The sequence below is a fragment of the Dreissena polymorpha genome, chromosome 9 (genome assembly GCF_020536995.1).
Source record: "Dreissena polymorpha isolate Duluth1 chromosome 9, UMN_Dpol_1.0, whole genome shotgun sequence".
In the NCBI taxonomy this organism is placed as follows: Eukaryota; Metazoa; Mollusca; class Bivalvia; order Myida; family Dreissenidae; genus Dreissena; species Dreissena polymorpha.
The window spans coordinates 42,388,673-42,403,943 of NC_068363.1; the positions used below are offsets into that span (position 1 = coordinate 42,388,673).

The following is a 15,271-nucleotide window of genomic DNA, read 5'->3' on the forward strand; positions in this document are numbered from 1 at the left end:
TGCAGATGATCATCAAAGAACGCCATATGTAGACCGATCTGATATCGTTCATATTCCTGTAGCATCGTTCCAGCGTGAATTCGTGTCAGAAGCTTTACAAGTTTAAAATTCATATTTCAGCTGTCTATTAACTTACAAGTGCTTCATCTTGAATTATGAATGCACGTTTCAGGCCAAACAACAACAAAAATAAAACCAAAGAACTGTTAAAATCCGATGGGAACCCTGTTATTTTTTTGTATCTGTGAAGTGTACACTACGAAACATGAATACTTTTTTTATTTGTCAGAAAAATGATGCATAGAATCAACCATACATTACATTATTAACCATGCATAGAATATAATAAAATGATGTTTATTTTCATTCCTCAAGTATTGCTGCGATATAAACATATTAACTATGAGTTAAATGACAGGTAGTCCAAGTAGTAGTAGGAGTATGATTATTGTATGATATTTGTGTACCTTATTGTAGTGAACTATTTGCTTTGTCATCCGTAGTATCTTACAAAATATTCAAAATCTTGTGTCGCGAATTGAAGAAGCATTGATAATGTTAGGGAAATTTGAATAGGGTTTGTCTACTGCCTAAGGCCAATGCACAAGGAAAGTATCAAGCAAATAGGTCAATAGGTTGACAAGTTATTGATCGCAAACGAATTACTCACTTATTGTGACAGTGAACTTGATCTTTGACCTAGTGACCCCAATTTCAATATGAGTCATCTACTGTCCAATAGATATAGTTGCAGGAAATTAAAATGATCTGTAAATCTAAATTTAGATTCACATCCTACATGCATGATATACATACTGGCGAATTCGACTGTACAGACATTTACGATTTCAGAATCTTGCTTATTTCGCATTTTTCGACACATGTTTTTCGTACATGTACATGTATACATACAAGAACATGCAAAAAGTGTTTATTTTTACAAAAACAATTTCTAAATACTATAACACTACATGTTAACACATATAGAGGTATACTAAAGACCATCCAAATAAAGTGCATAACATTTGAGTCTATATTTGATACATCTAGCAAAGGTATTCCTTTTATCAAGTATGATTAAAACCAAATCATTTACCTCACTATATATTGTTTAAACAAGAGATGTGTTTGTCAGAAACACAATGCCCCCTAATGCGCCGCTTTTATTTTTTGACCTTTGACCTTGAAGGATGACCTTGACCTTTCACCACTCAAAATGTGCAGCTCCATGAGATACACATGCATGCCAAATATCAAGTTGCTACATTCAATATTGCAAAAGTTATGAAGAAGGTTAAAGTTTTGGTTAAAGTTTTTGAAAAAAAATATTGACCTTTGACCTTGAAGGATGACCTTGACCTTTCACCACTCAAAATGTGCAGCTCCATGAGATACACATGCATGCCAAATATCAAGTTGCTATGTTCAATATTGCAAAAGCTATGAAGAAGGTTAAAGTTTTGGTTAAAGTTTTGGGACACACACACACATACAATGACAGACAGGCCAAAAACAATATACCCCCGATCTTTCGATCCGGGGGCATAAAAAACATGAATATAAATAACTAAATACATTTTAAAATGACAATTTTCGTTCAATAGTGCAATATATGGCAAAGTAATGGCTACGATAGGAAATCTGGCACACATCGACCTAGTTTTATGTAACCAAAACAACCATTTTACTCAGGGGTTCAGGGGTAAGATTAACAAAACACTTCAAGGGAGGAAAATCTCCTATCCTTAGTAGGTTCAATAAAAGTTTTCAGAATAAAATAGGTCTTATAAAGCATGTTGACGGCAATTAAAAGGAGGAAGAATCCCACCCCTGTTATTATTGTTTTACACCTAATGGATACAACAGTGACCTAGTCTTAACAAACATCTTTCAGTTTAATGTAACAAGACAGACAAATGCTTTCCAATAAAAATGCAGTCATTATCTTAAAAACCAACTAATTCATCAATATCCTATGCAGAACAAATAACATGTAAAACAATTAATGTAACATAAAAATATGTAAATAACTAAGAACAAAATAAATGACAACATATCACAGTCACTATTGACTACATATATGTATTGTCACTACACAACCATTAAATTATTCTTATGAAGATTAATGTTTATCTCCACAAACTAATCATATTTCAGATAAATGCTGTGTACATGTATAATATGCAGGCCAGTATTTTTTCACACCATTAATTGTTCTTTGTCTCTGGTGTCATTTGTCTTTACTTTTAGAAATATAAACTTCAGACTAATAAAAAATAATGATTGCATAAAGAAACAAGAGGGCCGTGATGGCTCTGAAATACTTGTGTTCTTTACTCACATAACCAAGATTCCAATTTTGCCTATATATTGTCATGATAAACATTCTGACCAAGTTTCAATACAAATGGACGGAAAAATGTTGTATCCAGATGGATATAAAACTGAAGTTGAAGAAGCACTACAACAGACATAGAGGGAGCACAATAGCCCACCATGAGTGTTGAATAGGGAATAGATACAATGAAATCACTACAACTTGTGCGTATTCTGCTCCTCCGTGCCCCTGTCAAGTCCTGCCCCTCCCCTTCCTCATCTGCGCTGGGCTGGCCTGACAGGCTGCACCTGCTGGTCTCGTTCAGTCTCCAGCTCTGTCTCATCATCATCACTGTATTCCTCACTGTCTCCTTCCTCATCATCAGATTCCTCCTCCTCTTCATCATCATCATCCTCTTCATCATCATTCATAGTGTTCTGGAAAGAATTAACAGTTATACATGATAGAGTTCTAAAAATCTCATAGCACTAATGCAAATGGACAGAAAAATATTGTGTTAACATCCTTGCACAATGACTGTGTTGTGTTTTACTGCGGCGCCAACATTAATATATATATATCAGGCATTTCCCCAAGCAATTTTAGCACAGCGGCCTTGCGGTGCCTGGACTTCAAAATTAATTCAATTTGTGTGTTTTATTTTAATTATGACTATTTCAAGGGTGTTTCAAAAATAAACAGTAATTGTTGTTTGTTTCGGTTGTGCGTAATTTAAGTTATAATTACAATTTATTGTTGTCAAACGTCTCAATTGATTGCTCCCGCCAACTTAAAATATGCTCACAATATTTTCTCAATGGGAACTTTAAATCAATAGCACCAACATTTTATGTATTAACATTCAAAAGTTTCTTTAATTTTTACAAATTACGCTATATATCTGCAACATTGTTTTCTTTAGTTTTTGTGTATCACAGAATGATCAGATCTAAAAACAACTAGTCTCTGTGTCTGAAAAATCTGTAATTATACTAATTTCTTGGTAAGGTCTACTAATGAATCGTCGGTGTCAGAAAGTAAAATAAGTGAAAGTGCCTAGGGTGTTGCCAGTGATCCTGAGACCTCCCACCCACCAACCAAGCAATTCAAACAGCGTTCAGAAAAACGCTGATGAGGCAATTTAGTGGATGACCATCAATTTATGGAAAAGCCCAAACCATCTCTACAAGCAGCCAGCTGTTGGCCTGCTCCTCCCTGCATCAACAGCTGGTAGGCACTTGATTAGGCCGTCAAGAACAGAATAACAACCAACAGATGTTTTTCTTTGCTTTAATATCCCTTTGTGTGTAAATCAAAGCAATTTAATAGAGTCATTTCAGAGTTATTTACAATTTTTGTGCATTTCAGACTGCCAGAGGGGCTTAAGCAAAATGGAAAGGGTAAAAACAGAAAATCATGGTCGCCTGAAGTATTTTGTCCCCAATGTGCTGATGATGATCAGCATAGAAGGACCAGATATTGAGGCAGTGGACTCCAGAAGAATGATGTATGCCTTGCACCAGCAGAAGCCACAAAGATTATTTTTTTAACTTAACATTGTAAGTCTGTTTACTTGTGATAAAATATGCTACCTTCTTTTTGTTCTTTTTTTTTATAGTCATTTACGCGTTCTAATGCCTACTATTATTTTGCTTGTTACTAAATACAGGCTGTCAAGTGACCTTTTTTCGCAAAGTAGGAAAAAATATGAACTACTTTTTTTGCAAAACAAGTAGGAAAAAAGTAGGATTTTTTCCCTCAAAAGAAGAAATACATAATACAAAATCTTTAGACACAGGTCCAGGAAACATAGCTTGAAACAGAGCAGGAGTGCCATCACAATGTCATGTTCTGTATGGATACCCACTTGAAGCTACCTTAAAGGCCCAGAGGATTTCAGCCTTTTGTACCTGTTCCTTGTGTGATGGATGTACTTGCATACAGATAGATTTATGCCCACCACCCTCAGAGCTGCTTGGCTTTGGAGCACTTCCAAACAAACGCTTTTGTGAATTATCATGCATGTATTTCATGTTTTCCTTGTGTTTTTGTCAAAAATGGTAATATATTGTGTATGTTATATCCTTAAGCAGAAGACCAAATTTATTTAGTGATATACCAACTTGTTGTACAAGATTAATACTACAGCTACATTTTGAAACCTTTAAATTGATAATAGGGAACAGTTATAATGACTTAAGTTACATTCAAAATGACTGGTCATTGCAGAGCAGATTATGCAACTGGAGATAGGACCTTATCACCGGACATCTTTTATGACATCATTGATTGGTCAATGAAACAGTTGCACTACATTGTTTATTCCAGTTTTAAATAATAGTTTTTACATCATTGATGACATTGCGGGAGTGTAACAATGCTGTTTAATATTTTTAATACTTAAATGTAACACCTTCAAGTTACCTCACTAGCAATGGCATCATCAGAAAATTTATCAGGGCATTTAGGCTCTGTGCATATATCTTTAATCACTAAACATGATGTACCAGTACCTACGATATCAATAGAACATCATATCCGTTGTCATGTAATATGGAATTTATTACATTATATTTGTAAATGATAAAAACTCAGCAAATCATCAGTTTTATCTTTTTCAAATGACTTGTGTAATAAATTCCATATAACATAACCACTCATATAATAAATGTATCTCTATATCTCTACATTCAAAACAGCAATATCATGTAAACATTCATAAGGTTTGGTCAAATTGTTGTCAATGGAATCAAAATAAAACTGGAATAAACAATGGGTTCCCTCAGCTCTTGCATCACTGGGAACTGTGTAAGGTAGTGAAGTCTGCAGTGTACAAATGCTAAGGAAGTTAACAATTTTAGTAAGTCCATTTGTTTTCTTTGATTCTCTCACATTATATTGATTTTTAAATGTATATTCATTATAAATTGATAAACTTTTACTCTGATAAGCTAAAATTTGTAGCAAGATGTTTGATGAGAAAGTGCTCTGCAGTGAAGTTGTTGGTCAGTTAAGGTTTCTCATAAACAAATAAGAAAGCTGCTGGTAGAGACACAATGTTGGTGATTTGTAGCCCTAACATACCCCATTAGTGACAGGCTTGATTGGTTGTCTTCGAGGGGGTGGATCTGAGGTTTGAACATTGGATTGCAGATCCACGCGTGGTGTGTCTTCAAAGTTGGCATTTGAACCCCCAGAAGAGACCGAGCCAGTGCGAGCCATGTTGATACGTGCTGAGCTATTGGATGGCCTCATCTTAGACCTAAACTCCTGAGAAAACTGGTACAGGTTATGATGCATCCCAGGAAATAAAAGAAGTGTATAGTTATCATACGTATAAACTTGAATGAGCTCAAAACCCAGGAGTTAACAAGACCTGGGAGGTGAGGGAATCACATGTCTATTAAACTTAAACATCTACTATGCTTTTTACATTTAAAGAAATAGCAGAAAAGTTATAATTTGTATATTCCCACCTACTTTATTTCACTCGTCCACTTACTTCAAACCTGAAAGTATCTCCTGAACACTTAAGACATGTTAAGTGGGAAAATAAACACAAAAAACCTTACCAGGTTCTTATTTTATAAAATTCAATTTTCTTTTGTGTTCAATATTACTGGCGTTTAAATATTTGTATTAAAAGAATACATGTTGTAAATGACAAATATACTTATTTAACTATAAAATCTCATAATGTTACTTTCATCAGGATACTAAAGCTCACCAACATCAAACTGAGGGGGTGGTGTGTACAGTAAACTCTAAGTAGCATGAATATACTAAAATTGTGCAATATATTTATACTCGGTTATGTTTGTCAATGAAAGTTACAGGATTAAAGACAACATACCAGTAGGTGAAATATTTTTTATCTATTGAACCCAGTTGTAGAACAAAAACTAATGTAATCATAAAAATTGTTCATTGATATATTGATGCATCAGAATGTTTACCTTGATATCTGCATCAACACACGCACAATTAACCTTGATATCTGTATAAACACTGGGACAATTTACCTTGATATCTGAATCAACATTCAGACAATTTACCTTGATATCTGTATCAACACACACACAATATACCTTGATATCTGTTTCAACCTTGAGACAATTTACCTTGCTTTCTGTATCAACACTGGGACAATTTACATTGACATCAACCTTGAGACAATTTACCTTGATATCTGTATCAACACTGAGAAAATTTACCTTGATATCTGTATCAACACTGAGAAAATTTACCATGATATCTGTATCAACACATACAATTAACCTTGATATCTGTATAAACACTGAGACAACCTTGATATCTGAATCAACCTTCAGACAATTTACCTTGATATCTGTATCAACACACACACAATTTACCTTAATATCTGTTTCAACCGTGAGACAATTTACCTTGCTTTCTTTATCAACACTGGGACAATTAACCTTGATATCAACATTGAGACAATTTACCTTGATATCTGTATCAACACTCACAATGTTCACCTTGATATCTGTATCAACACCGGGACAATTAACTTTGATATCTGTATCAACACTGAGACAATTTACCTTGATATCTGTATCAACACATACAATTTACCTTGATATCTGTATCAACACATACAATTTACCTTGATATCTGTATCAACACTCAGAATGTTAACCTTGATATCTGTATCAACACTGAGGCAATTTTGATATCTGTATCAACACATACAATTTACCCTGATATCTGTTTCAACACTCAGAATGTTAACCTTGATATCTGTATCAACACTGAGGCAATTTACCTTGATATCTGTATCAACACATACAATTTACCTTGATATCTGTATCAACACTGAGACAATTTACCCTGATATCTGTATAAACACTGGGGCAATTTACCTTGATATCTGTATCAATGCTTAGAATGTTTCCTTGATATCTGTATCAACACTGAGATAACTTACCTTGATATCTGTATCAACACTGGGACAATATACCTTAATATCTGTATCAACACTCAGACTGCTTAGTGACTGGTAACACTGGGAGTAAACTTCAAGAGCCTTTGCATGAAATGCCATCTCAATCATTACGAAGTCTGTCATCACTTTCTGGAAATTGTAAAATGCCCACTGAATTATCACAAAATATGTCCTTACTTTCAGTAATACACAAGATATTTAATGAATAATCATCACAAACCTAGGCTAAAGGCTTCCGGAAAAGCAACCAATGTAGTCTGAATCATAACAAAATTATTCAAATATTTTTTATTACACATGAACTTTTTTAATCAAGCATTTAAACAAAACCTATGATGGCTAAATAATTCTGATAAGCATTCTCACTCAGCGCAAACCAAGTCATAACTTTCTATAAAGAAAAAAATACCATTTCAATCATGACAAAATAAGACAAGATTTACACAAATGTAATGTAAAATGTCAGAAAGTCTGTTACCTCCCCAAGAAAACTTATAAATCATATTTATCAACCCATCACCACAAAATCTTCACATGATTTTGAGCATAAATTAGGCATTGTAAGTTGTTCTCAAATTACAAACATTGATATGTTGTCTGAAAACAAATCACAGGGTCGCATTTGAAACAAATCACATCATAGCGTCTCAAACCAAATCACATGGTAGTATCTGAAACCAAATTACATGGTTGTGTCCAAATACAAACTAGATACAACTTCTGACCAAGTTTGGTGAAGCTCTGATGAAAACTACTTGAATTAGAGAGCGGACAACATACTGAATGTTTAAAACGCACTAAGTGACCCCGTGACCTGATTTTTGACCCGGCAAGGCCCATGTTCGAACTTGGCCTAAACATCATCTAGATACAACTTCTGACCAAGTTTGGTGAAGATCGGATGAAAACTACTTGAATTAGAGAGCAGACACGGACCGACCGACCGACAGACCGACTGATAGACAGACCGACAGACAAGCTCACTCCTATATACCCCCCTAAACTTCGTTTAGTAGGGGTATAATCACACGTTTCAATGTAGCATCTGAATAAAAATCATATGGAAGCTTCTGAAAACAAATCACATGCTTGCATCTAAAAAACAGATCACATGGAAGCGTCTGAAAACAAATCACATGGAAGCATCTGAAAACAAATCACATGGTAGCATCTGAATGAAAATCACATGGAAAAGTCTGAATAAAAATCACATGGTAGCATCTGAAAACAAATCACATAGTGTCTGAAAATAAATCACATTGTAGCGTTTGAAAACAAATAACATGGAAGCCTTTAAAAACAAATCACATGGTAGTGTCTGAAAACAAATCTTGTGGTAGCTTCTGAATACAAATCACATGGTAGTGTCTGAATACAAATCACATGGTAGGGCCTGAATACAAATCACATAGAAGCATCTAAAAACAAATCACATGGGTGCGCCTGCAAAACAAATCTCACGGTAGCGTGACAAGTGTTTTTTTTTAATAAACAATCCAAATGCCAGAATCCCCAAATTACCTTGAAAGGGGACTTTTATATCCCTTGTTTATATTTCCACCAGAAAAGGTGTTTCATAAAAGTTATCTTTACAGGTGAGTGGTTGTTCACAAGTTTTTAGACACAGCGTCAGTTTTAACAATAACAAGCTGCTTCGCAATAACTAAAAAGTTTGTGACAGATGAACGAAAGGATGGACAGATAACGCCAAAACTACATCCCTCTGCCTTTGGAGGGGGGGGGGGGGGAGGGGGGGGGGGGGGTAACAATTAGAGATGGTACCAAACCTTTTCTATTTTTTCAACACATTCATTCAGTGCAATAACAGCAAATGTTGAACATATGTTCAACAATAACAATTAGCACTGGTACCAAACCTATTTCTTCAACCTGTTCATTCCGTGCATTCACATTCTGTCATGCAAACAGGGTTCATGCATACATCACTAGACAAATTGTGAGCACTTTTTCAAGGCCAAAAAACAAAACAACTCATTTTGTAAGCCTACATTATGTCAACAATGCCATTGTTCATAATATATATATATGATAAACAAATGCTGACATAAACCAGAGATTTGTTTGTCAGAAACACAAAGCCCCCTATTGCGCCGCTTTGAAGCCATATATTTGACCTTTGACCTTAAAGGATGACCTTGGAGTTGACCTTTCACCACTCAAAATGTGCTATCTTCAATATTGCAAAAGTTATGGCCAATGTTAAAGTTTTTGAACGGACGCACAGACTGACGGACTGACAGACAGTTCAACTGCTATATGCTACCTTACCGGGGCATAAAAAGTTTTCAGTGTGGACCCACGTTTGGAGTGTCCCCATAAAATATTTTACTGATGTTTAAATTGAAACAATTTTTCATAGAACAACTGAGTATATGATTGGTTTGGTTCTAACATTAAAACAGCTTTCAACATGGCCTCTTATGCGAAAGAAAATTTGGTACCTCCTTAGGTTGGGGTAGAGATTTTCCATTCGGAAAAAAATATGAATGGCTTCACCACATTTAATTGAGAGCATTTAATTTACAGGGGTCGTCCTGTGCTAACATTGCCAATCCTGAAAACATGTAGTGGTTGCAAAAAATGCAAAATTGTGGTAAGGGTTTGTGCCATTTGTGTTTGAAAATATTGTATGGGCACTTGGTAAAATGCCTTATATATTGTATATGTACTTAATCACTTGCCTTTAATATTGTATAGGCACATGGTCACTTGCTGTAAATAATTCACAGGCACTTGGTCACTTGACTCAATATTGAAAAGTCTATAGGTTACTTGCCTAAAATGTTATTAAGATAATTTGTCACTAGCCATAACTACAAGACCAGTGGATGGTAACAAGATTTTCTCCCTTGATAATGTGCATCATTTTCATCAAATTCTAACATTCAATTATGCAATCTGCTAAAGATTGCAAAAAAAATATAGCCTGATATATCCAATGCACAGGACGACATAAAAACAATTCACAACAAAATGGATCTATCAACTCTGACACAAAATACCTTTGCATCTTGTAATTTTTCGAGCTCAAACTTGTCTGATTGCTGTTCCAAGTTTTTAGTTGTCCGTGAGGAGTCCACACTTGCTTTTTGCAAGTCTGTTTCAAGAACAGCAATCTGTCGGGCATCCCCTTTCCCTCTGGCTACGTCCAACTTTTTGCGTATTTTCTGCTCCTTATCTCGTGCTGCGTAAGCTGCCTTAAGGTCAGCTTTCGTGTGCTTGCATTTTAAACCATAGTTACTCAGTGGCTGTTGTACTTTGGTTTCAAGGCGAGTTACCTGAAAATGCCCAACCTCCAGCGTTTTAATTTTTAAATTAATATAATTAACTTATATAATGTATATTTAGATGTGATGGGTAAAAGCCCAGTCAACAAATACTTAAAAAAGAGGGCCATGGGCCCTAAGGCGCTCACCTGAGACCCAAAGGAACTAAACTATTCTGGGAAGGTGGAGTTAAAAATAATAAAAGTACTTCATACAGACGGGCGTACATACTTAACTTGTGCTTTATAGTTTGATTATTTAGTGTAAATCTTAAAGAGAACGAGTGCTGAGCAGACAGGCAGTAGTACAGACTTAGTGTGCTCTATTATTAAAATACCTTTTCACTGTTTTTGCATTCAAAGTTATTTAGAACAATGATATTCTGATTTTCAAGTAATACTGCATTTCACATATCATACATGATGCCTGTATATAAAATTAATTAGAATAATGGTATTTCTGACTTTCACATACACATGTAATACTGTATTTCACATATCATCCATGTAGGCCTACATGACTTTTGTATATCAATCTGTATTTATGATTTAAAATGCAATTTCATACTTCATTTAAGAGTTAATTTTTGTTAATTATTCACATTTGTAAGTGCTGTTTGTAAACAATGCATCTACGCTTCTACTCTTTATTTACAACCAATGCAAAACTAAAATGCATTTTAATTGTGAAATTTATTCTCAAATACAAGCTGCATTTAATATCATAAGTATCGCAAATAGTTGGTTTTAAGTACATTTTCTCTATCTCTTTAATTCTTGAACAAAGTATATCTGTGAAATGATATGTGTACATGTAGACACGATAGTTTTTTGTCAATAAATGTTCAACAGTAAAATTGGAGAATATTTCAATCTATTTTTTATTGATCAATATAATTGAATTTAGACAACAGTTGTTGCCTAAGCTGTAAAGGATATTTTTACGTACATATCTTTACTTTTTCTTCTTGATATTCATAATATACACTGGGACTTTGTGATAGTTATAAGTTAAATAATAGCCATATTGAGTAAGTTCAATCAGGCATCACTGTACTTAAAGCTAAGAAATATGAAATATCACGCCCATTAAGTTTATATATATTGCATAAACCTTTCTTGGAAATATTTAAGTACATAATTTTGCTATTTCAAGAGCTTGCTTCAATATTGTAATCTGTTCTTTTTATGCTGTCAGCATGCTGATTTTTATACGAAAATAAATGCCAGACAGATGTATTTATGTGTTTATCTCTATATTGATACCACTGTATAGCAATTGCTGTTCCATGCTGTTCACTGCAAAGGGTCGTAAACAAGGGGTTAGGCATCAAGCAACTGTCAGAGATAATGAGGTACCTGCTGTGGCTAATGGTTATTTCACTGGTCTGCGGTCATTAAATTACATGCAACAAAATGTGTGAAAAGTGGCCAGCACAGGAATTTGGGGCCTGACTCTAAACTGTTATATACAGTTGTTGCTCCCCTAAGTAATTTTCTGTGAAATCAATATTACTACCGTAATTACTCTAAGTTTTTGGACACTCTTAGTTTTCGGACACCCCTTTTTTAGCAAAAATAATTATTTTTCGTGACTCTTAATTTTCGGACACACGAGTTTTCGTCCATAACTAATGTCTCTAACTTTTCGGACAGTATATTTTAAAGCGCTAGTTTACCAAATTTCGGTCCTGTTATCTAATGACATTTCAATCATGGGGTTTTACAACCAGATTAACATCATAAAACATGGCAGGTGCATGCCTGAGGTCAACGGACCATTACATTTGCATTATTGGATAAATAACCTTGTAAACCAGTATTAAACAATGGTTTCGCCTGATAGCATAAGCTTTATGACAATAACCACGGGTAGTGCCAATTAACAGTTCAATTATCTACCACAATGGTACTACCCCTTTTCAGTAAAATAACTGTGACAAATGCTAAACGCTTCAAAGTGTGATGCACTCTATTGCAAATTTTACGAACAATGGAAGGTGTTAGACAACAACTATCGGAAATGAACAAACAAAGAATTCATAGTTTGCTTTTTTATTGTCAAATAAATTATGCATTTAAAATTATTTAAAATGCAGTGCAAACATAATATTTTATGTAACTGTAATCTATACTATACGGCGTGCTATTACCGGTAGTTGTTGATACAATTGACACTATTTTCGGACACTTCAATTTTTAACTCTAAGTTGTCGCACACCTGTACTTTGTGAATATTTTTCGTATCCCAAGTTTTCGGGCACAAAAAAAAATAAAATTTAAGTGTCCATAAACATAGAGTAATTACGGTCCTTAAAATTTTTAGATTATTTAATAATGGGTTTTCAGATGGCAAAAATATGTTTGTTGCACTTCATCCCCAACCAATCATAAACATAATAATCCTCTTCAGAAAGGAACAAAAATAAATAAAATTTTTTTTGGCAATTTAACTGTATATCTTATCGGCAGAATTAATATTCACATGACTGCATGGAGATCATGAATATCATAATATGCATAAATTTCATTCAACTTGTACATTGGTAATTTCATAGTAGAGTGTAAACAAGGTTACACTATAAAGCCATTTAAAGCCATGGTTTTCAACAGACCGCAACCATAAAGGAACTCGGCCTAGATATCATAACAAGTTATCCATAAAACCAATGTTTTGACCAAGTTTCATGATGATTGGACAAAAGAATGTGACTTCTAGCGTGTTCACAGGCTTTTTTTACTATACAAATATAAGGAAAAAGAACCCCCACCCCCTGGCGGCCATGTTTTTTTACCGATCCAAACCATTTTTGAACTCAACCGTCATATCAAGGAAACAAATGTTCTGACCAAATTTCATAAAGCTTGGGCAAAAAAAGTGTTTTATAGACTGTTCACATGTTTTCACTATATAAATATAGAGAACACTGCTCCACCACCTGGCGGCCATGTTTTTCAAATGTTCACGACTGTATTCAAACTCACGAGATATCCACATAACCAATGTTTTGACCAAATTTCATGATGATTAGGCAAAAAATATGACTTCTAGAGTGTTCACAAGCTTTTTTACTTTATAAATATAAGGAAAAAGACCCCCCCCCCCCCCCCCCCCCGCGGCCATGTTTTTTTACTGATCCGAACCATTTTCGAACTCAACCTTCGTATCCAGGAAACAAATGTTCTGACCAAATGTCATGAAGATTGGACCAAAAATGTGACTTCTAGAGTGTTCACATATTTTCACTATATACATATTGAGAAAACTGCCCCGCCCCCCTGGCAGCCATGTTTTTTCACAGATCTTCGAACTCCTCAGAGATATCAATAAAACCAATGTTTTGACCAAGTTTCATGATGATTGGGCAAAAATTTTGACTTCTAGAGTGTTCACAAGGTTTCTCTATAGCCATATAAGGAATACTGCTTCGCCCTCTGGCAGCCATGTTTTTCAAGGGACCGGAACAATTTTTGAACTCAACCAACATATCATTAAGACAAACATTTTGACAAAGTTACATGAAGATTGGGCATCAAATGTGACTTCAACAGTGTTCACAAGGTTTTTCTTTTGTTTGAACTAGTGACCTAGTTTTTGACCCAGCATGACCCAGTTTCGAACTCGGTATCATTGGGACAAATGTTCTGACCAAGTTTCATGAAGATCGGACAAGAAATGTGCCTTCTAGAGTGTTCACAAGGCAAAATGAAATCAGTGACATTATTAATGCTATAGCTTCTAGCCACTATTGAAATCAGTGACATTATTCAAGCTATAGCTTCTAGCTAATATTGAAATCAGTGACATTATTCATGCTAAAGCTTCTAGCCAACATTGAAATCAGTGAAATTATTCATTCTGTAGCTTCTAGCCAACATAGAAATCATGCTCTAGCTCCTAGCCAACATTGAAATCAGTGACATTATTCATCCTATAGATTCTTTTCATGAGATAGTGTATGATGCCATTGAAATCAGTGACATTATTCATCATATAGCTTCTATTCATGAGATAGTGTGTGATGCCATTGAAATCAGTGACATAATTCATGCTATAGCTTCTATTCATGAGATAGTGTGTGATGCCATTGAAATCAGTGACATAATTCATTATATAGCTTCTGGCTAACATTGAAATCAGTGAAAATATTCATGCTTTAGCTTCGATTCATGAGAAAGTGTGTGATGCCATTGAAATCAGTGGCATAATTCATTATATAGCTTCTATTCGTGAGAAAGTGTGTGATACCATTGATATCAGTGACATTATTCATGCTATAGCTTCTAGTCAACATTGAAATCAATGACATAATTTATGCTATAGCTTCTAGTAAATATTGAAATCAGTAAAATTATTCATGCTATAGCTTCTAGCCAACATTGAAATCAGTGACATTATGCATGCTATAGCTTCTATTCGTGAGATAGTGTGTGATGCCATTTGAAATCAGTGAAATTATTAATGCTATAGCTTCTAGCCAACATTGAAATCAGTGACATTATTCATGCTATAGCTTCAAGCCAATATTGAAATCAGTGACATTATTCATGCTATAGCTTCTAGCTAACATTGAAATCAGTGACATTATTCATGCTATAGTGTCTAGCCAACATTGAAATCAGTGACATTATCCATGCTATAGCTTCAAGCCAATATTGAAATCAGTGACATTATTCATGCTATAGCTTCTAGCCAACATTG

General features: G+C 34.6%; 1 protein-coding gene across 1 annotated transcript in view; it reads right to left on the reverse strand.

Moving 5' to 3' along the window:
* Positions 1-1,161: 1,161 nt before the first annotated feature.
* The window catches only part of LOC127844639 (CBY1-interacting BAR domain-containing protein 1-B-like), a 34,403-nt gene continuing 20,293 nt past the window's right edge, over positions 1,162-15,271 (reverse strand). The window contains exons 4-7 of the mRNA XM_052375043.1: positions 10,307-10,582; positions 7,299-7,412; positions 5,402-5,587; positions 1,162-2,754 (exon numbers count right to left, since the gene is read on the reverse strand). Coding sequence (XP_052231003.1) covers positions 2,593-2,754; positions 5,402-5,587; positions 7,299-7,412; positions 10,307-10,582 — 738 coding nt within the window. The 3' untranslated portion in view covers positions 1,162-2,592. The remainder of the gene's footprint in view (positions 2,755-5,401; positions 5,588-7,298; positions 7,413-10,306; positions 10,583-15,271) is intronic.